The sequence below is a fragment of the Oxyura jamaicensis genome, chromosome 8 (assembly GCF_011077185.1).
Source record: "Oxyura jamaicensis isolate SHBP4307 breed ruddy duck chromosome 8, BPBGC_Ojam_1.0, whole genome shotgun sequence".
Classification (NCBI taxonomy): domain Eukaryota; kingdom Metazoa; phylum Chordata; class Aves; order Anseriformes; family Anatidae; genus Oxyura; species Oxyura jamaicensis.
The window spans coordinates 5287221-5314367 of NC_048900.1; the positions used below are offsets into that span (position 1 = coordinate 5287221).

Sequence of the window (27147 nt, forward strand, 5' to 3'; positions counted from 1 at the left end):
GAAAAACAATGCTGGAAGTGCGGTTGTGTTCTAAGGCTCACAATATATCATTTGATAAATTACTGTTCGAAGTCTACCTTGTACCACACTTGGGCGAAAGAGACAGAAGCTATTATCCTCAGAAGTATTCATTTAGGTACTGCACTCGTACTGATTTCATCTAAAACCTTTGAGGATCTAGGCAGAGCGCTCATTACTTGCATCTCTGTGCATTCAGAGGTCAGATGCAATTTTAGACTTCGCCTCCCAGATAAAAAGCACCATGATAACAGCTGTTATCTTATTGAATTCAGGGTTTCTGCTGCACAGACATAGTGGTCAGCAGGGTCTGGTTGGTACAGGAAGGTTTGCTGCCCTCAGGAAAAAGAGGCAGAATAGATGCAACTGTGCCTCTAAGCCCTCCCCCTGGACCCGTCCATGCCGCAGGCACCGAGCATGCAGGGGAAGCAGCTGGGGTTTAGCTCTCCACCTCCCTTGCACATACCCACAACGGTTTTCTCACCAGCACACATACGGAGATCAAAGCATGAGGAGTGTATTACGAACTGAGCAGGCTGGTCCTGAAACTCTTAGAATTCCAGAAACAGGAGGAACTGCATAGCTGTATTTCATTTTTCTACGCTATAGTAATTAAACAATTTCCTTTAAAAATGAATGTAGAAACAGAAATAAACAAAGCTCCAAACCCAGGAAGAGACTTAACCAGCAGCTACAGCGGTTCTGGGCCAGTTCTGAACTGAACACAGTGCTCTGAGATAAAGGGAACCTGTAAAAAAAAAAAAAAAAAATAGCATTTATACAGAACTGCCCGAGTTTGAAAAATGAAGATAAAATATTATGCAAGAGCATTCATTTGGTGTTCCAAGCGTACAACCCAAAGTATTGCATCTTTCATATTTCTCGTCCATGACATTTCAGGTGACTGAACTCTGTTCTATAGACGCAGGAGTGTTTGAAAATAACACCTTTTAATTTCACTTGCGCAACAGCTGATTCCAAAACCAGCCACATATTTACCCAATCTGACAAACAAGTGCCACTCTTGCCAAACAGCTTAGCAGCACAGCTCTAATTTTCATTATGCATGATTATCCAATGGGGAAAAAGGTGAGCGAAAGTCCAACGATTACTGTGGCTCACTAGCTCCCTTCATAGAGTTAATGGGCAAATACAGAGCTTGAACCTTCAGTCCTGCAGCCCCACAAAGCCTAGACTGAGAACAAGAGTTACCAACAGTAGCTTGCACCCCAGTTAAATTCAGCACATTACTGCTTGTGAATCATTGTTTGAAATCATCTTGTTTCAATGCTGTAAATGTTAAAAAATTAGCAAGTAAGTTTTCAGTCAGATGCCTTATGTCAAGCTCTGAATAGTTTATTTTATTTAACCCTCTTTTTTTCCTATTTTATTTTATGAAAGCAGGCAGAGGATTACAATTACACTCTTATCTTCAATGCTCAAGCTGCTCTCAGTGCTTGTATCTGGACTGAACTTTTATCGCTCTGCAGCCTGTTAGATAGTTCATATTCTGTTAGAGCGTGCATTTGACTTACATGATTAAATACATTTTTTCTGCATTTTATGATGTTACAAATGTGAGAACCCAAGGCATTTGATAAAAATCATGCAGATTGAATTTCCAAAGAAAATCAGACCTGAAATTGTGATCCTGTAAATTACAGTAACATTTGCTTGTGGAAGTTTGCATTCACAGTTCAACAAGAAAAGATGCATTACCTTCCATTTCTTAAAATACATCATATTCTTCTTTCTAGATAGATTAAGGATGTAAACGTAATGTTCTCTTCCCATTGCCTCTCCCCTGGAAGCTCAGTGAGCTATACTTGTTCGTACGCAGCTGCGTCTGTCCTTCGATACCTACACATTGAATTTGTGTGTGGGGAACTATATGCTGTAAAAAGAAACAAATTCAAAACCAGAAAGCCCTGCTTTCCGGTTCACCTTTGCAACCACCTCTGCGTGGGGCCACAGACAATCCATTTATATCTTTTTCCATCCTTTCACCAGTGGCCAGGCCACAAAAGGGATTTCCCCTCTGCACAGGTGCAGTACAGACTTCTACTTCTGGTCTGCTTTGGTGCCAGGCCTGGTGCTAGCAAGTGCACTGCCACCCTTGGAGCCAGAGGGAAATCAAATAAAACAACAAGAATTTACTGAAAAATATAAAGTTCTGATGGGGTTGAACACGGCGGTCCCTAAGGAACAATTTGCCCTTGGACTCGACACATAAAAAGCTGCTTTCCCAATACCTGTTTTACATGATTGTTATGCAGACTAAAGAAATTGTGTGTGTATAGGGATTTGGATGTCAGAGGAACAGACTGTGCTTCAAACTACTCCCAATTTAAATGCAGAATAATTCTCCTTAAACCAATTCAGAATCCCTCTGCTTCAACTCAAGGCAGAGTACGGCTCACGGGTGTGAGGACAAGCAAGGCAAAATTACAAACAAAATTACAGTGTTACCAAGCCTGATTCTCAGATGATTCAAAGCACCGATTCCATTAGCCTCAGTGCAAGCATGCCGACTCACTGTGCATGTAATGCCACACTGATAGCCGGAGCCTTCTAAACCTGAGGAAACTGTGTGTTAATAAGCACGTTCACGTTAATTCCAAAGCACGCGGCCCACAGAGTAACCATACAGATAAACTGATACATAGAAGATATTTTTACTATCCAAGTATGAATATCATGGAATTGTATTTTTTTTATGAGAGACCGGACTTGGAGAAAAAGAAGGCTGATACCTCCCTGCAGAGAGGATATTTAGAAATAAATAAGTGCCACACCACAAATATTGTATTTAACAAAAAGAATTCAATGAAACACCTTTCCTCCATGAAGAGCACAGGGAAGAAAATAAAAGCATGGGGTGCTGTCTACATATAGGAATTTTAGAGATCTACACAGTTACCATAAAATGGCTAGACTGGGAATCAAGCCTCGAGCTGCTCTTATTACTGATGCTTCAAAACCTGTCAAATGCTGTGAAAAGAGAGCGGCCTACAAAGGGAATAGACTAGAGTGACATCGTGAGTACTCAAGCAGGTTATCTCGGTGCCTCTGAGCTGGAAGGAAGGCTTCTACAAAAAGGATCAGGATTGTGAGCTAGGTAACAGCTGTGTGTGGGGAAGCCCCCAGGGATAACAGACCATAAAACAAACAGAGAGGGTAGGGGGCTAGCTAGCCTAAGTTAGCATCTTATTAAGAGGCACTAGGTTCTTAACAGACTCCAGCTCTTCAATTTGGGAGATTTATTCTGATAACCTGGTGATCAGATTTGCTTTCTCCAATGTGAAAACGAATTGTTCAGAAGCAACACTGACAAACGTAACCCTTACTAGAACAATTCTTCCCCAGCAGGGCTTGGATTGGAGCAAAGAGGTTGTTCTCCTGGTGATCCTGCCAAGGTATCAGCTTCAAAGGTGCTATTCCACAGGGCCTAGGTTGCTTTAATTGCAGGTGCTGCAATCCCCCTTCTCCCAGTTACCAGCTATGTAATCCCACATCCCCAGTAACATCTCAGGCACTTGTTGGACCCATCCCTGAACCATCTCAGAACTAACTCAGCAGGACACTGAACAGACAAGAAATTTTTCCTCTGCTTTAGTTCTGTGATACGACTCAAGCCGGAGCACCCAGGGAGGGCATCGCCCCCTGGGCTGGGGCGTGATGTGAAGCTGGCAGCCAGCGGTGAGGCTGTGCTAGGTGGCCCTGCAATACAGCACGTGCTGGGGAAATGGGGGATCAGCATCTCCTCTTTCCCTCATTAGATCAGTCGCGTTATGCTCTAGCAAGCTGTTGGCATTTGTACCAGACAAAGCTACACAATTTCAGAACAAGCAGGTGGATAATTAGGGAGACTTCCTAAAAAAATCAGAACTGTGCTGTGTTCACCCCCGCTCCTCCCAGAACACCTAACCTATAGAATAACACAAAACTCTAAGACCTGCTTGTACTGAGGTGGTATAGTAACTTTTTACAGACTGAAGAACTGTTTTTCTATGTGCAGAGCCAAAATGAACAGTAGTGACAGACGTGATCAGAGTCCAGTCACAACAGTCCAGTCTCGTAACAGGGAATGTGATTTGCAGATACTTCAGTATTTTTGGTGCCATGTCATGGGAGCATTCTGAATAACTAAATATTAGGAAATTCATAAAAAGTTAACCAAGTAGCATTATTTGTTTTCTTTAGTCAGATGATTTTAAAATGGTTAATATTTGATAGCCCAATGATAAATATTTTAATACAGTATATTGCACTCAGTTAGGAGTAGATGAAAAATATACAAAGTGAGCTCCATGAGATAAACTTTTATTAGGAACATGAAATAGAACATAAAGCTTGATAGCAATTACTGTTTAATCTATTCACGTTTGGAAACGTATTGAAGAGGAAATTTATAAAGCAGTTAATTGTTATGAATTATTAAGTGTTCATTTGAACAGTGATGAGCAGGACTACTCCTCCTCTGAAAATGTCACGCTTTCTTTTCAAGCCTGCTCAGTGTCCATAACTATAATTTGCCTGCTCACTACCTTTTTATGAGGACTGAAATAAAAAGATCTATAACACCACAGACACACCCAGATGGGACATTTTTATAAAGGGGCCTTAAAAGGATCATTTAGGAGTACGTAAAATAATCTCTATTCTGCTTAACCGGAGATAAAAACTACTGACCTGATGCAATTAAAGATCATCGACACTTGCTATCTTGCCATCAATATAACTGATAGCAATGCTGACAGCAACACATGCTAATTAGTAAGGCTTCAGGGTCTGGAGCTTTAACTTCATTTACACGTGTCCAATTACAACTCCTCCAAGAGATCTTTCTGTTCATGCTGTTAGCAATATGAAAACCAAAGTTCAGTTTAGAAAGAGCTGATAGGTGTGAACTTGCAAGGTATTGACTGCCGTCCACAACAGGAGCTAGCCTCCCCCGGTGCTATTATGCTATTAAAGGTAATTAATAAATAGATCTTGCCTAGCTTCCACCTTCAATGGATTTCAGAGTTCTTCTAGGTACAGGGTGCACACCTGATGTTAAGGTGCACTTCTGCCCTGAATTTTAATATGCTGAAAGGATTCAATCCTGAAGTAATCAGCAATTTCTGTCTTCAGGTTTCATAGAATCATAGAATATCCTGAGTTGGAAGGGACCCACAAGGATCATCGAGTCCAGCTCCTAGGTTTGTATTTCTATAGAGCTGAGTACTGTAGGATCCAACAGCTGATGACATGCGTTTAATGACATAGTGCAACTATTTGAGGTACTTTCCAAAAGATTTTGGCTTTTGTCATTGACAATATTTTTAATTAGTAATCTATACAGGTGAAATAAACTCTCATCAGACAACATTTTAAATAAATTTAGTTGAGCTAAAAGAGTTTAGTACCGACAGCTTGAGTACTTCAGCAATGAATTTCTGGTAATAATCAGGACCTTTCAAGATCTGAGCTTTTAACTCAAATGCTTAACAGAAGTGCCTTTTTTTTTTTTTTTAATATTATTCCCACTTCAATTTATTCCCACTTCACTTTATTGTTTTCTGAGCATCTTACCTTGTCTATGGTAAAGCTGGTCTTTAAAACCTTTCACTCCTGTGAGTCATGTGTTTATATTCATGTTTGCATGCTTATAGCCACTAGAACACCTTACAGTAGAAACCTGAGAAAGTCTGCACAGGGATCAATTTAATCCAGTTTTCTGTATTTGACAGTAGTATTGAGTGGTATTTCATTCACCACAAGTATCCAAACTCTAGAAAGCTACTGCTTAGGTACTTTCTTAGCCAAATAATTCATCAATATCTTCGTACTTGATTGGTCGCAATGTGACTTTTATCCACTGATTTGTCTAATTGCTTCTGAAGACATTCATTCATTCCAAACATCCTGTTTGGATAACAAAATTCACTGTTCCATTATACAAAATAGCCATAAAATTCACCGTTTCATTATACCACGTGTCTGTGTTTTAACCGGCTGACTGACAATTTCATTTGGTATTTCCTAGTTCTTGGGCAGAAGAGGTAGTAAGAATAAATGAACAATCATGTCCAGTTCACCTTTGCCACAGCATTTATGATTTTATAGGTGTCTGTTGTATTTTCCTTCAATCTATCTTCCCTTTTTTATGCTGAGGAATACTAAACTGTTTAATACCCCTTTACCTGCAACAGTTTATATCTATGATCAGACTTCACCCTACCAGTTTTGGCAGTACTGTGTACTTTCTCAATATGCAGGACTTCAGACTTAAAGAGATCGATGCATCATGAGCTCACGTGGTGGCATTGTGGTGTTTTCTGTTTCATTCTTTTTTCCTGTCCTAAAAATTTCAAGATTCTATTCGCCTTTTTGACTGACACAAAGCATTAAGTTAAAATTGTCAGTAAATTACATAGAACTACTCTTACAGTCTCTTTCTTAAATGGTAAAAAGCCAAATATCTATAGAGATAGAGGATTTTGCTATACATTACTTGTCAAAAACCAATTTCATCTACCGTTTTATTGTACTATCACCCAGCATCTTAGAAATTCTTCTGAAGATCTTTACAGCCCCAATACTTTTGTAACATGAACAAACTTTTTACGTTACTTTTCACTCACTTTCCTAGCCCAGTTCTGCATGTATAATTCCTGATGCGATTCTTACAGGACTAAGCAGTAGTCTCTTTTCAGTTGAAATAATTGACATCTATCCTTACTCTTTTTCCCGTTGTTTAATCCATTATTATACCATGAAAAAAAATACGCTTATTGCATGACAGCCTGGTTTCTTCGAAAAATGTTACTGAGGGATCTTGTGAAATGCTTTTTGGAGATCAACTTCATCACCCGTGTCCATGTGCTGCTTACCAATTCCTTCAAAAAAATTATCTACTAGATTTTTGCGCAGCGATTTCCTATGATTTCCCTCTACCAAAAAAAAAAAAAAATGCTCCTCCCTGCTTATCTTGCTTACTCATCTATTTGCTAATTCTGCTCTTCATTACAGTTCCCATCAATTTGCTTGCTGCAGAAGTACTTACTAGGCTGTAGATCCTCTACCTCTCCTTGGGGCTCATTTCAAAAAATCCCATCTGTAAAAGTCCCTTCTTATAGTTAAGGAAGCCAGTCTTGGCAATTAAATTAGTAAAACAACAGGTAAGAGAAATGTGTGGGGTGTTTTTGTTGGTGTTTTTTTGTTTGTTTGTTTGAATTGGGTCAATAGTACTTGTTACCTGTCATCTGATAGGACACACTGTTCTCCATTTTTTAGGAATGGTTTGTATATACTTTGAGGTGCCTCCAGAGTTTGTTCCCATCAAGAGAGGCAGTGACATCTTAACTTCCTGAAGCTCTTCCACATACTGAATACTTGACAGACTTTTTTTCCATGAACGTATCTTGTACACCATTCATTTGTTCTAGAGACTTCCTGGGAAGCTTCTACTTCTGCTGTGTTTCAAAAATAATAATAAAAAAGAACTACTAATTTTGTGAATTTAATGCATCACTTTAAATTATTTCTGGCCTTTCTTGGTGCTTTAACATGTTCTTAGAGCTGAACTAGTGTTGATGCTCCTTTCTTTTTTCCTTCATTTCATTATCATTTCAGAATTGTTAGTCTTTCTTTACTGTTTGTAAATAAATCTCTTTAAAAAGTTTTCCTTTACTCTGCTGCTAACAAGGCAACTTTTATAACTATACTTTTCAATAGTATATAGTAATAGTATACCTTGGTTTTGATACTCGCTTTATGCTGCGTCTGTGACTGGCTCACCAAATCATCTGCAAGCATTATGCCCCTTCAGCTTCTCCTAGCATTTATTTCTAGTAAGTGCATGCTTGATGATACCCTTTTACCCTGGATCGTTACCCTTGAGACACGTAACCTCGCAGTGACTTCATGTTCACCTTGAAGTTAAACATGCAAGTAAATATTTTGACAAGGAAGATGAGAATGATAAAATTAGAAACCAAAGTTTGGTCTCATAAACATCAGTCCAGCTTTTTAGTCAGAACTCTTTAGTCAGAAATTCTTAGTCAGACTGTTCCTCTTTACTGCAGATGATTTAGTTAAGCTGTTCATATGAATAACAACTTTGAAAGTGAATAAAGTTTTGCAGGATTTAGCCAATATGTATTTAGATGGAGCTGATAGCCCCTACACAATTACTGTGATGTTCTGTAAAATGTTAGTGGTATTATTCCTTTCAATCTCTTTCATCACTGCAATTTTGAGGCACGATTTTGTTGATTTCAAACTGCTCTTCTCTCACATTGGACTACATCTAATGGCAAAATCATTTTAAAAGACTTTTAATGGGAGCGGAGTCAAGCCCACTGTAATTATGTTGGCTTCTAAAAAGAATAATTAAATTGTTAATAAAACTTTTACCTATAATCATCAGGTGAGAAGAGAAAGCTGTGACAGTGCTGGAACTTTAAAGATTTCTACAGAGAATAGGAATGAGTATGATCATAATTCAGATGTTGGTAATTAACGTATGTAGAAAGTCTATCAGCTTGGCAAATTACATTAAAGGGGCCATGTTCATTAACATTGTTCACTACAATATACAGTTCAGGCATACGATGATGAAAGCATTACGCCCAAAACTATTTTGTGTTTTTTACAACTGCACCTTGAACAAGTACTTCTTTATATGCTATTTCTTCCTTTTTTTTTCTATGTATTTTTGTTCAGATAGAAGTGGAAAGCTACATAAAAACAACTGCGCTGATGCCACTGGCTGAATCTAAAGACAATAGTTTGATTTGTACTTGTCTTTGCCTATTACTTTACCCATTCCATTCCCTTCCTAGAGTTAGTGGAGTAACTTTGCAAATCTTTCATGCTTTTCAGACATACACAGATGGCATGTGTTTTCCAGATATAGAAAGAAAACTATAAAAAAATATGTCTGCTGGTAAACCAAAATATTGCCCCGGCTTATGAAGCCAGTGGTGGAGCTGTGTACTGAGTGTCTCTGAACAGAAAGCCATCATTATCTTTCCAGGACTCTTGGCTGCTAGCCCCATTTCTTACTGTATTTCATACTTAACTTTAAAGGCTTTTCCAATGGACAAAAGACTTCCAAAATCTATTCTTGCACTTCAAAACTGCTAGGCCACTTTTACCCACATACACTAACCATTTTCAGCTCCCATACACACTGACAGGCGTGGGAGCAACCAACATCTCCAGTATTCTCTGTACAGAAATAGCTGTCCATTGCAGACAATTTAGTTGTTAATGAGATGCTTCACCATTGAGCTCTGAATATTATACATACTTTAAATGGGAAATTAACTTCCCTTTAAAGTGAGAATATCTTGAAATAGGACTCCTACTTTGAAGAGTTGAAAATTTCATTTCCAAGGAGACTAGAGAGTTTCACCACATGTAGCTCTTTCTTTAAAGAACTGAAGCTGCATTTTGATAGTGAGGCAATAAGCACTGACTAGAATCCAGAGAGAACAAGTTACTCTCACAAGGTTCAGAAAACTGGCTTACTTCCTACTGATTTCAAGAACAGGAAAATCCCACAATAAGATTTAAACAGGAGCCATTAGTGCAAGGAAATTCATATTGAGGGCAAACATAGCATCCTTAAATCAGTCCCATTGTGTCGACATTATGCAGCAAACTGCAGCTCTCTGCAAGAAGACTTCAGTTCTCAGGAAAAAAATCATTCCATATATCTTTACAGACAGATTACAAAACTGTATTGCAAAGGAAATGTCTTTAAAATAGCCAGGTGTTTTGAAATGACTCAAATTACATATGCACACGTGCCAGTTGGTACACTGGGAAGACATCATGAAACACAGGCATGTACACAGCATAATTTCTGCAAGGGTTTGGAAATTTGGATCCAGATTTACACCACCTATCAGAGTAAAGCCATATAGTGCTATAATTTTTGTGCAATGACCTGCTAGTTCATGCAAAACCCTTACTGATTTAAAACACAAATTAAATGATGCTTAGAGAAGCATACTCTGTTTTTATCTATTCTTTTATTCAGTGGCACTATGACGACTTAACGATGCTGCAGCCCACGCCTGCTCTGCAGCATTAGAAGACCTTGACTGTGTTGCAGATAGAAAACACTGAGCCAGCCAAGATGTGTTGTGCACCTCCCTCACCTTCTCCCACCCATCCTGGCTTTGGCCCAAATACCTCTCTTCCAGTTCCAGCCCCTTCCTTTCAGCATTCATCTTTCTTTGAGTCTAGCAGATACTCATTCCATAGCTTTCTTACAGTCTTCAGAAAGCCATCATCCCACTCAGATCTGCCATGTTACCACCTAAAAAATGCTGTCTCACACAGGCAACATAAAACCTCTGCATTTCACACTCCACTCATGCTCTTACTTCACTGTGCCTGTCTTTCAGACCTGATCAGGAAACCATGCTGTAGTCTCTCCTGCCCCAAGACCATGTCTCTGTGCAAAGGTTGGCCTTACCTGTGACATGATGGCTAGCTGTGCTTGCCGCACGCCTCCATGGAGCAGGAGGAAACTCAGTGTTTAGCCTCAGTGATTGATCCTTCATAAGAGTCCCGGCATAGAGCAGTCCTACAAAAAGTCATCCTCCCTGGAATTACAGCCTATTCTCATCTTCCAACATCATGTGTATGCATGCATCCATCACCTGGGACTCTACAAAGGCATGCCATTAACACTGGTTCTCACCATAAGAGGGGGGTGTAATACAGTTCTGGAGGAGATTTGTGAGCAGAGGAGGCAGATTTCCATTGCAGTCTTTGCCAAATCTGCTGAAAGAGCAGGATGAATATGTGATAGGAGCTATGGACATTCAGCTTCTGTAAGGTAGGGGCACGCATGAGAGGATGGCTTGGGACACAGGACAAGACTGGACTGGAGGAGATAAGCTTGTCAGGAAATACAGCTTCATTATCCAAATAGTATTTAGCAGGACTCTTCCTTTTCTCTAAAAGTCCCTCAAGGAAAAATACTAAGACTCTTTTAACTAATCTACATTTTAGAAGTACATTTTCATTGTGTGTAACTCTTCCTTAAGGTGAGTGTATGAGTTAGTAACATTGCTATATGCACAGCATGAGAAAGAAGATTAAGTTCTTGGCTGTTCAGTCTCACGTGTGAGTGGAAGACTTGTTGAGTAAAACAGTTATTCCTTTTCAACATGAAGCTTGGATGTATTGATACAATATATGTATCGAAATATATAACACTGATTATAAAGCAACTTATTTCACCTGTGTCCAGAATAATGGAGTCTCCTATTATTTTTCATTTCTAGCCTAATAAACTAAATAGAAGCACAAAAAACTAGCACATTCTAGCACAATAAACTAAAAATTGGAGAAAACTTTAAATACAATAAAGGAATTGCTTCTAAGTGAAATCATACTTTGCAGTTCTCTGTTCCTTGAGGATCTTATGTTATTTCAATCTTCGCTAATAATTAAATTCTAACACATTTGTGCATCAAAAGTTATGCAAGAACTTTCCCCTCTGTTAAGCACAGAGGGAAAGAGTTTTTACTCTTAGAGTATTTTAACTCTGAACTTTTTAATGTGTGAAGTATCTTAACATTTTGTCTTAGTAAGCACTATCAATACACATGTTTAAACACACTATCTTTAGTTCATTTGAGTGTATAATGAACTTTTCTGACATTAACTAAACATATATGCATTGAGTGCTCTCTTTCCAAGTCTAAGCCAGGCCTGTTGTTGCTCAGATGTTTTCTAAACTGTAGGGAAACTCCGTAGTTAATAAAAAGGAGATGGGTGCCATTGTTTTAGTTTTGCAATAACTTATTAATAGCAGCCTGCATAATAATATTGTGAAAAATATATAGATCAGCCTGTCTGTTGTATCAATCTATCAAAATGAACTGTGCATTTTAACTGTGTAGTTACCAAAACATCACTTTTGGAAAGACAAATAAATAACAGGGGGCTTTGAAATTTTAAGAGGCAGTATAATCAAAGACAGTTATTTTGTAGTGTGCTTTAGTACAGGAGTCCTTTGGACTTCACCTTGAATGATGTGATAATGTAAGTCAGTTAAAAAAAATAAAAGGTGTTTTCAACAACACTAGCTAAGTTGATCACGTTGTTTACACCTGCATAGCATATTGCAGAAAAACTAGTGTGCCTGAAAGGGACTGTCTGGGAATGCAAATGTCTATTACCCATGCTTTGCCATGTAGTGGCTGCTCTGTCATGAAGATAAATGCACACCGATACCTAGAGCAAGTCTGTGTGTAACAATAAATATTGTTGATGAAAACTATGATGAAGCAGCTAATACTTTTAATTATTTGATGCATTAATTTATTAGTTCTCATTTTTGCTGAGTGCTACATACCAGCTGTTTAAGCCAGTGAAAAGAGTAGGAAAGTAAATCATTATACCAATTAAAATCCCACTTACAGGACAGCATATTATCATCCACTGTATTTCAGAAGGAAATTATGATGTAAGAATCTGCTTGTTGAGTCTCATTTTTCAATTTCATTGCAATTAAAAAAGAATAATAGATAAAAAAAATTTAAATGCCAAGATAAAGCACAGGAGACAAAAAAAAGGATTTGCAAATCTTTACCATGTTTCTGATATATGAATATGAAGTTCCTAAAGCTCTGACGAGTCAGATTAAAAGAAGGTACATACATAACATCAGTATTTCTAATTCTAAGAATATTTAAACATCTTACGCAATTGCACACGCCACTTGTAAATGGACCAGATTGCATATTCCTTTTTTAACTTGATAGCTTGTAAGCATTTTTCAACCTGAAACTCTCCAAATTCCCTTGGAAATAGTAAACAACTCTGTTGTGGCATTTATCTAAAAAACAGTGCAATGTAGTAAACAGAACTAGAATTCACAGGACCTATGTTTTTACCCTTCTTTTGTTAGCAGAAGCAAATCATTTGGCTTTCCTTGGCATCAACCTCTCCATTGTTCACTGGCAGTAATAACTCTTACTCAGTCTGAAGAGCTTTGTGAGACCTACGGGGCCATGTTTTTATCCCCATTCCAGAGCTAGTTCAACAAAAGCACTCTGAAGCCTTTCATCTACATTCAACACAATATGTCAACGTGGATGCAGATTATCTCCTGATAATTGTTGCTTTAACAAATGTATATATATATCCCTCAAATTTCATATGTTTTGTAAGAACTTTATAAATGTTTTACCTTTACATTGTAACTAATCTTCACATAAGCTCTGAACGTTCATCTGCTGAGAGATCTTAGGTCATTTACATTGCACACTTGTGTTTTCAGCTTCTATAGTGTTTTGCTTGTGTCTTAAATGCCTCTGTTTTGAAAAATACATTGAAGAGGAACATATAGCAATCACATAAATATAAACTTGGCTTTACTCTTACCTATGGTCACCGTAACATAGCTGATAAATCACGCTTAATACAGAAATATTTATTTAGCTATCAATTACATCAGAGCTTCCTTTCCCTTTAATATATACATATGCATCCCATGTTAATATCTTTGTTAATTATGACAGTGTAATTTGAAATTATTGATGTTTTCATTACTAACTCTATTTTATGTAGTTTACTTCATCATAACATACATTTCCATTAGATTGTTACTAAATTTTCAAAATGCTCCATGCAACTGGCTTCGTTCCAAAGGAGCAAAAATAAGAAAGTTGAAACAGATTATAGATCACAAAAAAACTTTAGAATAGCAGTATTTAAAAATTAATTTAGCATTTATATAACACCTCTTTTGTGTAAAAATATATAATTTCAACTAGATTATTTAAAAAGAAAAAATATCCATTGAAATGCAAAATTATTACTTTTATCTCAAAGAATTTTCCAAACCACTTTTCCCATATGCTGCAAGTGGCATAAAAAAATCAGAAGAACCAGCCTTATTGCATCGGAGTGATGCTAACCTCATTAACAAAAATGCAGTTGTCAAAACAAAAACAGGATAAGCACATGCACCCATCTATCATTTTGTTGGAGCAGCTTGTTCTGGATGCCATCTCCAAGCAATTGGAAGAGAAGAATGTTATGAGGAGCAGTCAGCATGGATTCACCAAGGGGAAGTCGTGCTCGACCAACCTCATTGCCTTCTATGATGGCATCACCAGCTGGGTAGATGGGGGGAGAGCAGTGGATGTCATCTACCTTGACTTTAGCAAGGCTTTTGATGCTGTCTCCCATGACATCCTGCTAGCAAAGCTGAGAAAGTGTGGGACAGAGGAGTGGGCAGTGAGGTGGGCTGAGAACTGGCTGACTGGCCCAGCTCAGAGGGTGGTGATCGGCGGCGCAGAGTCCGGCTGGAGGCCTGTGACTAGCAGTGTTCCCCAGGGGTCGGTGCTGGGTCCAGTCTTGTTCAACATCTTCATCAATGACCTTGATGAGGGAATAGTGTCTGCCCTCAGCAAGAATGCCGACGACACAAAGCTGGGAGGAGTGGCTGACACGCCAGAAGGCTGTGCTGCCATTCAGGGAGACCTGGACCGGCTGGAGAGATGGGCAGGAAGAAACCAAATGGGGTTTAACAAGAGCAAGTGTAGAGTCCTGCACCTGGGAAGGAACAACCGGACCTATCAGTACAGGCTGGGGGACGACCTGCTGGGGAGGAGCTCTGAGGAGAAGGACCTGGGGGTCCTGGTGGATGGCAGGTTGACCATGAGCCAGCAGTGTGCCCTGGTGGCCAAGAGGGCCAATGGGATCCTGGCGTGCATTAAAAGGAGCGTGGCCAGCAGGTCAAGGGAGGTGATCCTCCCCCTCTACTCTGCCCTGCTCAGGCCTCACCTGGAGTGCTGTGTCCACTTCTGGGCTCCCTGGCACAAAAAAGACAGGGATCTCCTGGAAAGAGTGCAGCGCAGGGCCACAAAGATGATACGGGGCCTGGAGCATCTTCCCTATGAGGACAGGCTGAGAGACCTGGGTCTGTTCAGCCTGGAGAAGAGGAGACTGAGAGGGGGTCTCATCAATGTCTATAAATACCTGAGGTGTGGGAGACAGAGGGATTTGGCCAACCTCTTTTCAGTGGTTTGTGGGGACAGGACAAGGGGCAATGGCCACAAGATGGAGCACAGGAAGTTCTGCACCGACATATGAAAACTTCTTCAGTGAGGGTGACGGAGCACTGGGACAGGCTGCCCAGGGGGGTTGTGGAGTCTCCTTCTGGTATTCAAGGCCCGTCTGGATGCCTCCCTAGGCAGCCTGCTCTGAGGAACCTGCTTTGGCAGGGGGGTTGGACCCAATGATCTTTCGAGGTCCCTTCCAACCCCTACAATTCTGTGATCATATACTTGGGAAGCAAAAAAAAAAAAAACAACTAGGAGAGAATACAACAAAAATACTATCATTAAGTAACATAAGATTATAATTTAATATTAAACTTCTTACCAAGGAAAAATGAAAGCATTTTAAGTTTTGTCCACTAAGAACATCAGGAACCAAGGCCATGCAGCTGTTTTGAGGAATACCAATACAAGTATGTATCTTCAGATAAGTACTACTGGGGAATTAATGTCATTATTAGAAAAAGCCACCAACTTTGTCTTTCTTTCTCTATTCTTCCATGAAAAATAGGAAAATAATTATTAGAATACTCATCTCCTAAAACATTGGGAAATATTTTAAGTTGTGATTGTCCTCCCTGATTTTACTGTCAAAAAGGATTAAGTATGTAGGGACATTCCATGGGTTTTGAAAGTCTTCAATCCAACATTCTCTGCGATGGAAAGCAGGAAGAGAAGCTTTTGTCTTTGTAAGCAAATTAGAGTTCTGTTTGTGTTCAAAACATTCCTGCAAGTCAAAAACCCTAGCGAGTAACAGCTGAGGAATATTTATAATCACATATTCGAATTGCTGACCTTTGGATGCTTCTGCTTTGGTTTGCTCTTCAGGCCGCCTTCTCCTTTTTTGTGCTCTGTAGAAGTGATACTTGTTGTATTTTAAGGAAATACTGTTGTTACGCATGAAGCTGAAAATACATAGCCAAGTCATCCTGCTAGCTTTCCAGACAGGACTGAATTAATTGCCTGACTGTAGATATCTGATGGCACTGCTCAGGTGCAGGGGAAGTGGGCAGCTCCACAATGGTGGAAAGCCAGGACCTGGGGAGACCAAAGAGGGAAGCTCCCCAGCGTGAGGTCCTGCTGCAGTGCCTGAGCAAGGTGAGCAGAGCAGCTTCAAGTGGCAGCAAGGTCACTGACTGCAGGTTGCCAGAAATGTCCCTTGTAGTGGGGGTTGGGTCTGGGATCATGCTGGGAAGTCAAACATAACAGGCAAGGCAGAATCAACCGGGAGTAGCTGAGCCTGCCAGGTCATGCAGATGAGGACCAAGGCACGGGTCTGAGTTCAAATGACTGGTGGGCAGAGGGCATTTGGGTGGAGGCCACAGGCAAAGCTTTCCACAGCTCTTACTCACAACTTCAGAATTTCTACAGCAGTAGCCTTTAGTGTTTCTTGCATAGCAGCACTATTTCAGAGCAGGTGTCAAACACAGGCAGGGAAGCCAGAGAGCCTTCAGGTAAGATGGCTGCAGGCTACCCAGGAAAGTCACAGCCTGTTGGCACACCAAAGTACCCAATGGCCACTAGAGACCCACAGGCATCTTGACCCAGCTGGTCTCCTGGCACCATTCCCACAAGCTTGAAACTCCCATAGGTCTGACTACCTATCTACCAGCCCTGTGCAAGCACTTGAAATAGCCTCTAGCACCTCTAATGGCAGTACCTGCATGTGTTTGGAGAACCATACCCCACCTACCAGCTGTTCAGGGCCTTTTGATGACCACTGCATCTTCTGCATCTGAGGGGTTGTTGCACTTAGCCAATTTTTATTGATAGTGGTTATATCCAAACCCTGACCTTGCTGCTGGCACTAAGAAGAAAAAAAAAAAAAAAAAAAAAAAAAAAAAAAGAAAAGAGAGAGATTCAATTGCTTCTCTTCCTACTTAAGGAAAGAGAAGACAGATGGTTTAAGAATGTTCTAAAATAGAAATAATGGCACCACTGCTTACAACTTTTTAAGTGGAATATGAATGATAGGGGCATGTAGCATCCCTTTTGAGTAACTAAAGTTATGTTGAAGCTTATTGCTCTCCTGAGATTATCCTAAGCTATGCTGAGGGTCATACCAAGTCAGCGGTAGTCCTCCATTAGCAAAGCAATAAAAAGCATGGGGATTTTTTTCCCCCTTTGAGAATCATCCTCTTTTGGAGAAGTATAAAATCAAAACTATCTAAATCATACAACTGAAAGGTTAACTAACCATTTCATAAAACCAAGGAAGATGGAGAGTTTTATCTCAACAGTAATTCTTAGATGAAATCTGCATTTGTTTTCAGCCATTTTAACAAGCTATTTGGTGTTGTTTCAGACAAGGCTATTATGACTTCTCATACAAGAGTATGAAATCCAAAATTCATCTTTCTCCTCATCCTTTTGACAGATTTGATGCATTTCTTCTCAATATCTTTTATTACTTAAGTCCTAGAATTTTAGATTAAAAATTACAGTTGGAAAATGAGGAAGCGCCCACATAGCCTGTGAAACAGAGTAACTTTCTACCTCCACTGTCTTTGTACCATGCTTAAAATTAAGTTTGTTCCGTAGAGGATTTTGCATTTTCAGTAGCAAAGCAATCAACTATGGTTACCCACGTGAATGCCAGGATAAATCGGTACCTATTTACAGGAGAGAGGAATCACCATCCATTCTGTGGCTGCACACAGGAGACAGCTCTGAATAGAAGCTGCATCTTCTAAGTAGAAACTCTGAAGATGTTCCCTGCAATTAGATTAGAAATAGTTTTGCAGTGAAAATGGTGCAGAGAGGCCGGAAATTCCATGTAGGAAAACAACTCAAAAACTCTACCAGAAACTTTCAGCAAACACAGTTTCTTCATTAGCCACCTATCATTCTCCTATGACTTAATAAAATGGGTTTTATTTTTAAAAAGTGTCATTTCAATTGTGCCTCTAATTGGCATTTCTAAGACAATTCAAGATAGAGATGTCTTCCTTTAGAAACTATTCTCACTTGGTCAATGTTGATTTCCTTGTATCGTTTATAATTTAATTAAACACAACATTGTTTCAAATTTGCACCAGAGATCTTTCTATTAATGTCTGTCCTTTTAAGACAATAACTGGGACACAGCACGATATGCCTTAGGCTTGTCCTTGTCTACACTAATTTATTTTGTCTCAACTTCAGACCACACCGTGGTGGATAAGTACAAACCATTTCTCTTCCCATGCGATCAAAGTGATTTGGCAGTGTCATAAGGTAGTTTTACTAATCCCACTGCAGCAAATGGTTAGTTAGTGTCACTTGGCAAAAATAAATCATTATGGGTATCTTTGGTTTAAAAGAGCTGTTTTTCATATCAGGTATGTCTGGTTCAGAAACACTCAATAAATCTGATCAACACTTGGACATATATTCATAGTAGCTAAACATTTAAAAGCCATTTAGGAGCAAACGTAACTGGTAACAATAAAATCAAATAAAACCCAATAAATTCTAATAATAATCTAGTAGTAGACCTAATTGGGAGAAAGGTAGGGGGCGAAATCTTAGTGACAAAACCTTTAAGTCATTACCAGACACTGGTTATTCAAATTAGTAAGGTGCTTAAGTTATACAAGTTTGAGGTTTTTGTCATGCAGTGTGCAACAGTAATTGTAACAGCAATTGTGAATGTTTCAGAAGAAGCCTGACTACTTAAAGTCTTCCCATGCCCTTATATTCTCATTGCTAATACTTGCTTTGTAGGTGTGAAATCTCATGAGAGTCCCTAGAGCTCCACATAGAAATCCTTGAAACGTAACAATAGCAGAACTGAGGTCCTTTTATATTGCACAAAAATAGCACTTAGGATTGTTTCCAAATAATGGGGAAAGTTGTTGTTGCTAACTTTGGCATGTTGAAAATATTTTGATTGTGGTCACCTGTTCTGAAACCATTGGAAACAATTTTAAACCTTTGCATTTGAATGAGACTGTTTTGCATGCCCCAAATTCATTAATGTCTATTTAACAAATTGTACAAATTGTAGGAAAAATATTATTCATACCTTTCCTTGGTGACTGCAGAGGTTTTCTATTGCACATTTGCTGTATGTATGCCTAGATGGCTGTACCCTTAATAGGCATACACACAAACTTCCTCATTTGTTGCAATTTCTTTTATATTCTATGCTTTTTCTTTCCTTTTTTTTTTTCTTCTTTGGGGGGGGGGGGGGCTTGCTTTCATAGAATAGAATGGTTTTGTTTTGAACTGCTTAAGAGATTAAATTTTTACAAAATAATGCCAACTAGTTACAGAATTTTTATAACATTCATAGGAAGTAATTCTCCATTTGACAAGAAATCACTTGTGCTTGGCCTCAATTTACTGAACTTATGCAGCAAGATGAAATCTCCCAGTTTTTCCAGAGCATTTCAGGTCAATGTGCTGTTCACAGATCTCTCTATATAGACAACCACTACATATATTGCAACTTCCTATGAGCGTAATTACCAAAACCACGGGTTCATTGTTCTGAAACAGTATTTGGTTAGCATGTGTGCTAAAAATCTGTCCATAAATGGATTCACATAACATTCTTTGCTAGATGGGAAGCAGCAAGGTAACAGATGTGTTAGAAAAAAATCAGCCCAGAATAATTTCTTCAGCCACTAGACCTGTGACCTGCATGCTTTCAAAGCTACTAACAATGGCTGGAATCCAAGGTCAAAAATTCTCATTATTTCAGTAGCGTCATTCATACAAACTACTGAGGAACCACGGAAATTTCACTGCAGCAGAAATAGGGCCAAAACTTGCTTCAGTACTTTAGAATAAATCAAAATGGTGTGTAATACATTCAGAGCTGTCAACCCACAAACCTTTCCAGGGACTATAATACTCAGGATCTGGGAGACAAAAAAGAGATAAGTGAAGAAATAGTTGTAAGAGAGTGAGCTGTAACAAATGTTATCACAAAAAGAGCACATGGAAGAAAAATAGCCACGGGAGCAATCATACAAAACTTTGCTTGAAATGAAAGGCTTAAGAATTCAAGAAAGAAAAAAAAAAAAAGGACCTCTAATAAAAAGTTTGTGGTTTTTTTTCTGTGACTTCATTGTTCATGATCTTTATGCTGTTTCCATAAATAACAAACATTTCAAAATCAACATCGATTTTGATGTGGAAAGGGAAAACCACCTCTCAGATCAAAAAAAAAAAAAGAAAAAAAAAGTATTTTTGTCTTTTTGAAGATATTTGGGTTTTGTTTGTTTGTTTTTATAAGTTAATTGCCCATCCTTTCTCACATTCATGTGGCTAACCCAGCTGAATAAGAAGCTTCTGTAGGCAAGCTGTACAAAAATGAAGGTAGCATGAAGAAAGGTACAACATGTATTTTCTCCCCTCTTGGATGGCTCGCAGGAAGGATAGGAGGCTAAAATAAATTGGGTTTAAATCCAGTATGATATTTCCTGTCTGAGCAGTAGACAGACCAAAAGCTCTTTACATATTCTTTGAAGATGCTCAGATAGAGTAGCCAGAAAGAACATAAGCCAATAGCACAGTGCTGTGTCTGAGGTGATCAAAAAGAACAAGACTTGCATTTGTGTTAATGTGTCTACATTTCTGCTTCATAGCTAAAGCCACCCCTAATATAATCTTGATCCATTTTCTTTCAAGAAGCTGCAAAAGTATTAAGGATGAGTTTTGGACAGACTCAGAAATTTCCATGTATTATTCAGGCTTGAACAGTTAAGAAGAAAGTAGACATTTGTCAAACATCTACACTACTCTCAATATAGTTCATTAATATAAATTCTGTGAAACACTCACATATCACCCCCTGAACTGCTTGAGCTGGTTTAAAGACCAGATTTTTTTCCCCTTGTTTTCCTTTTATATTCCATTTACAAATTTAATGTCAATGGAATTACAAACCAAATAGCTACTTGTGAATATTTTTGTATTTTGAAGCAAGGTATCATTTGGTATTTAAAAAGGTCTTATCCTATAAAAAGAGGCTTCAATATCTTACTAATGATTATTTGGAAAACATGCTTAAGTTTTAATTAAATAATAATAACAACCTCTTACTAATTGCAAACACTTGTTAGTTGATAGGGGTTTTCCTCCAAGAAGAGAAAAGCTTCAAATGGATACCCATCTTTACACACAGCTTTTTTTCTCGTTTCTATGATGTTTTTAAGGATCCCATAATCAAACTACAGCTTAGATCATAGATTGATTAATTATGAAAAAAATATTTTTTTCCTCTATTTTACATTAAACATTTCACTTCCCACAGTAGCACTAGAAGATCTGGAGACTGTGCTCAGAAATACCCCTCAAAAAGCCTGTGAAGCTCTCCACAGCAAGTCAGATGTCTGTTTTGTTCCTTAAATAATTGATTTGATGCATTGTCTTCTAATTCATGAAGACCTGTCAGCAAACTCACAGCTAGTTTAGCCACACAAGTCTTAGGAGTCAAGTACAACTAATTCAGAATTAGTTTTTATTTTCATTGTTTCTTCAGTGTTTCATTCTTTGATCTGAATTTGATACCTGACACCTTTCTAATTATGAAAAAAAAAAAAAAAAAAATGAATTGTCCAAGCACAGTTTTGGACACCAAATATGAACATGAATGTGAACATGAACATGAATAATCAAGATACAGGAGTTTTGTAATTCACAGCTGGTTATCAGAGTCCTGCCAATACCAAGAAGAGCAGGAGGATGGCAGAGGTGACCTTTGTTCCTAGCTATGCTCCCAGTGCAGTAGTTCAAAGAAAAAAAAAAAAAAAAAAGACAACTCCCTGCTGCCTATAAAAGGCAACCTAGGCATCTTTAGACTTGAATGCAGTTCAAAATACATCAGTTAATCCCCTTGCCTAAACAGTCAACAGAGAACAATTCTTTCACAGTTAATTCAGAGGCACTAAGCAGACGATGCAAATGCTCCCTTTCTATTTGCATTTATTTTGATACACTGAAAAAAGGGCTTTCCATTAATTGTTAACTTTTGATAGCCAATGACAGAGCTAAGGCAAAGCTAGTTCGACATCTCTCAGCAGTGGAGGCTCTATTTCACTGCTTGGTGTGTAAGAGTAGGCCAGAGCATGGTAGGTAGAAGGCAGAAAGGGTGCAATGGGCAGGAAACCCTGCCAGGCATGTGCTGGACTCCACCAGCCCTACCTGCACCCTCCAGCATGAGTTACAACAGTTCTCCTTGGACTTCAACACAGAGGAAAGGGTCTCCAGCTTCCTGGCCCTCCTGGCCCCATTCAGCAGCTGCCTTCTAAGAGTGAAACAGAGAAGCCACTTCTAAAATGTGTTATAATATGTATCCCAGCAAAATATCACATTAACATTAGAAACATTACTAATTTTCAAAACACCAATCAATATACTTGCCTTTCTTTTGTCTTGGCAGAATGTTGACTAGTTTTATTTAAGGGATACATTTTGTTCTAAACTTCAGTGAAAACACTCCAGTGAACGTACTTATGTCTATGTTGCTGATGTGCTACACTCATTAGCTGCAGCAAATCCAAATCCAAACTGAAAAAACACAGTAATGGTTAGCTAACAATTAGTTAATATTTAAGTTTTAAAAGGCATCCTTGCCATGCCCTCTGAAAGTTGAGAATGGTATTAGAGCTGGTCACAATAAAATTAAAACAAAAGTGGCAAAAAAAAATGAAGGGATTTCATTTCACAACTGTTTTGCTTCCAAATCACCACAATTGCTATCTACATAATACATACATGTGTGTACGTTTGTGGGTGCAAGAGAAAGAAACACAGGATTAAACTGAGGGGAAAAAAAAGCTTTGATAACACAAAATTAACAATTCAATCATTTCCAGCTGCAAGTACTTTGCTAAGAATATTAAACTCACCTGTATTTAATTTCTGCATTTCTGTGGGCAAAAACAGTACACAAGAAACACTGGAGAGCTTTTGATCCATCCCATAAGTACCTTAAAGGAAAACTTTAATTGAGAAATAAATAGTCTGATTTAAAACTTCAGTGTCTGTAACATTATATCCAAAATTTTGTAGACAACAATAATTAGAGGCATTTGATAGCAGCCTGCATCAGTGTGTCAGACAGCACGGTCACCCATATCCAGCAGCCTGTAACAACACAATCAGCATCCGGGTTGACGTCCTCCTAAATAACAGGCGATCATTGTCAAAGTTTAAAAATGGTACAGCTATTGGGAAACAAATTTGTGTTACTAAATACTTGAAAAATTGGGGACAATATATTCAGGGCCAAACATGAAGTGAAATATCTCATCTGCTGTTTAAAAAGTGGTGCTTAATTCACTATTGATTTCCACCCAATTATTCAAGGCAAACAGTCAGTAGTGATGGGACACATATTTCACCATTTTCATTGCCTGAGTTGTAGGAAGCATCCCAGCAATGAGTAGTCCAGAACAAATAGGTACAGCGGCTGTACCATCAGGCAAATTGTTTTGATTTTACATTTGATATGGCTAAATATACACAATATGAATAATAAGGTCAGCTTTAATTATCTGCTGTAACTGAGGCTATCTAACTCAAATATTGACTTAAAATCCAGTTCGTTTTTTCAGCCTGTTACCAATATACTTTTCTGGGTTGTTAAGCTCACCACATTTATTTGGTTGCAATTCACTGTTCCTTGTGCATAATAAACACTTTGTTATAATGAATATACAGAACATCAAATTCAGATGGATGGATGCCACCCATGTGTTGTCCTGTTGCACCTTAATATTCAAGTTTCGATGTCACAGTTCATAAACTGGACAATTCCAGTTCCAGAGCACTTAGTATGGAGCTTTGATTACTGAAGTTATCACTAAAAAAAAAAAAAAAGTATTTAGCTGTTCTCTCATAAGTACATCCACGTGAGTTTCTAACGCGCTGCGTTAGTATTTGGCCCACTTGGATGCATAACATTAGAAAGCAGTTGTCAGAGCCCTTCCGAAGTAAGAAAATGTCTTTTCTGAAAGCAAGCCAGGACAGATAAGATTGCCAGTAACATTCTTGGTACACAAAATTGTATAGATTTATGTAGACCTCTATCACTTAAGGACATAGGCTGTTTGGATTTTAGTTTTCATAATATTTGGGTTGGTTTTAAGAACAAGTTAACACTTATAAAACTGTACTTTTTGTAGAACTAAATAGCAACATGTCTAAAGTAAAATGAAGAGTATTTTCTCCAATTCTGAATTAACAAGGTTATTTCCGGGCTAATATTTGTATAAACTGCGTATAACGTTAAGTTTTTCTCAACCAAACCATTCCTTAATTCCTTAAGGGAAAATTTCTACTGTTACATCCTGCCTAAATAGTAGGTGCAAAATATTTATTAAAGTCACCACTCCCATGTAAGACAGAGCTGTAAGCTAGCACATATTCTACTAGTGTTTTTCCTCTGGAGTAAAACACAGATAGACACATTCAAGCAGTACGTTCCTCTTGTTTCTATATAGTTACCAAGTAAAATATTTTGACTGATATTTAGTAGTTAAAAAATAAAAAGCTGCCAAATTTTCCTATATAAAGCGTGATGCATGTCTCTAAAACCACTGCTTGTGTTACTTTCTCTCAATTCTTTTTTTTTACAAACCTGATTTCTGAAGTTGTTATATCAGGCCACAATGTCTAACTAGGATAGTTTTGTCAGATACCCTTGTACCAAAGCAACTAACTTAGTTACTAATAAATATCTGATCTGTAATGGAAATAACAACTTGATCTTTTATTTCCATATGTACATAGCATAAAATCCCCATCAAATAGCATGCTGATATTCCTGCCTGTGCTTGCCTTATTTTTTGCATATTTTTTCAGATCACTGATACGTGCAGTTCTTGATTATAAAATCCTGTCTTCTCATACAGATCTTTTTACTTCAGCAAAGCCACACTGCATTTTTAATCACTGCTCATGTTGTCCAAAAGCCTTAAGCACCTTGCCTCTTTCAAGTAACAACAAACCCACCTATAGTTCCAGTTCAGTACTAACTATAAAATTGCAGCCAATGGCACAAAGCAGGTATTAATCTTCGTATTTCATTATTAATTCATTACTAATATTAATTCATTAATTAATATTCAGCAGTCTGGAGCAGACAAGATTCTCCAAGACTACAGCTTAAAAAAAAAAAATGAAGGGAAAATAGCAAATAAACAAAATTCAGACTTGAAGTTTTTAAAAACTAGAACATGTCCTCTGCTTACATGTCTCAGGAAGAGGAGGGAGGCGTGAGATGAGCCACTAGTGTTTTAGTTCTGATTTTAGTGCAGACTTCCTCCTGTAGCTGAACTTATATTTATTCTGCTTTTCTCTCCCTCCCTCCCCTGCTATCTTGCAGCAAATGTATGTGACAATGAGCTCCTGCATTGCCAGAATGGAGGAACATGCATCAACAACGTGCGATGCCAGTGCCCTCCAGCCTACACTGGCATTTTATGTGAGAAGCTGAAGTGCGAAAGGGATCCAGGAGGCTGCAGCCAGAACTCCGGCCAGGGGGCAATATCTCACGGTCCCCTATTACTGCTGACTGCCCTACTAGGAGCAAGCGGGCTTTGCACATGCTAGGCTCCGTATGGTTGATGGCATCATATTCGGACTGCTTCAGAAGAATGTGCCACATGAAGACAAAACACAACCCAAGCGTTTGCTACTGAAATTTTAAAAAGGAGAAAGAAAAAAAAATACCACATACCAACTAGGAAGGCCTAACTGAACTAAGCCATATTAATCAGTTACGGACAGTGCTCTGAGTCAAGACTGTTCCCCGCGACCCGAGATGGGCTGGCAGCGCCCTATTCTGTCAAATCAGCGCAAGCTGCCGAGCTCGCACAGGACAAAGGGCTTCGCCAGCCCCAGAAATGGAAACAGAATTTAAAAAATGTTTGCTACTCCTCTCTGGTGCGCTACTGTACCTCCGCCCGGTGTGTGGACCGACCAAATAAAGGCATTCTTTGCTGTCAGTGCATTGTGGGTATAAGGAAATCTGTAAAAGCTGCCATATTGGCCTGCTTCAGTCCCTGAATCCTTCCCAACCTGTGCTTTAGTGAACGTTGCTCTGTAACCCTTGTTGGTTGAAAGATTTCTTTGTCTGATGTTAGTGATGCACATGTGTAACAGCCCCCTCAATAAAACTCAAGCCAGTCATATCCTTGTATACCTTAGCAGCACGGCATCGGTGAGATGCTGTGTTCACCTACTGTACAAGAGTGGCTATAGGACAAAGTGTATTTATCCTTTTGTATTCAAATGAAGTTATTTTTCTTGAAATAATGTACAATGTAGATTTTTTGTATTATTGCCTATTTGTGTTACCAGACAATTTGTTAACGTATTTAATTCTAATCAGATAAGAGAAAAATATTACTTTTTATTTAGTCCTTTTCTTTTACCTTTCATTTAATTGTGCAGAGATTTCTCTGTATGGGCAACGTGCTGGCATCAAAGAATATCAGTTTACATATATAACAAGTGTAATAAGATTCCACCAAAGGACATTCTAAATGTTTTCTTGTTGCTTTAACACTGGAAGATTTCAAAGAATAAAAATTCCTGCATAAACAATTCCAGGATTATGTATTGCTATTTCTTAAGACCTTTTAGGAAAATAATAATAATAATTTTACCACCTCGTATGTGAAAGAACGCATTCAACAGTAGAAATTACATCATAACAATCCAACCTACTTCTTATACCTTTTACTACTGTCAGTGTTTTTGCAAACAATTTGAAACAAAGCACATCATTTGCTTGAGGAAATCAAGATCCTTATCATCAAATCCTAAGCATGGAAGAGGTGTGACAAGTTGAATAGTTCTCATCTTTCTTCTCTCAAGTCATCACAGAAATTATTCCAAACTAATTCACAAGTTATTCCAGGAACCAGTCTTTAAATCACACAATTTTTGTGGATTTTGGCAGTAATGAAGTAGATATAGCCACGGCTTAAACTGTTTCTCCAAAAGCGTCATTAAAATGTTTATGTGTGTACTAGTCTGCCTAAGAAACTGCAAAAACAGCAGCAATCAGAAAAACAAGATTTAACTTTTAATAAAGTCAAATTTA

The 27147-nt window shown here is 38.4% G+C and overlaps 1 protein-coding gene across 10 annotated transcripts in view; it reads left to right on the forward strand.

The window, feature by feature from the left end:
- The window catches only part of NTNG1 (netrin G1), a 161457-nt gene extending 134774 nt beyond the window's left edge, over positions 1–26683 (forward strand). For all 10 annotated transcript variants that reach the window (XM_035332919.1, XM_035332909.1, XM_035332914.1 and 7 more), the window contains one exon: positions 25423–26683. In XM_035332919.1, coding sequence (XP_035188810.1) covers positions 25423–25649 — 227 coding nt within the window. In that variant the 3' untranslated portion in view covers positions 25650–26683. The remainder of the gene's footprint in view (positions 1–25422) is intronic.
- Positions 26684–27147: the final 464 nt, after the last annotated feature.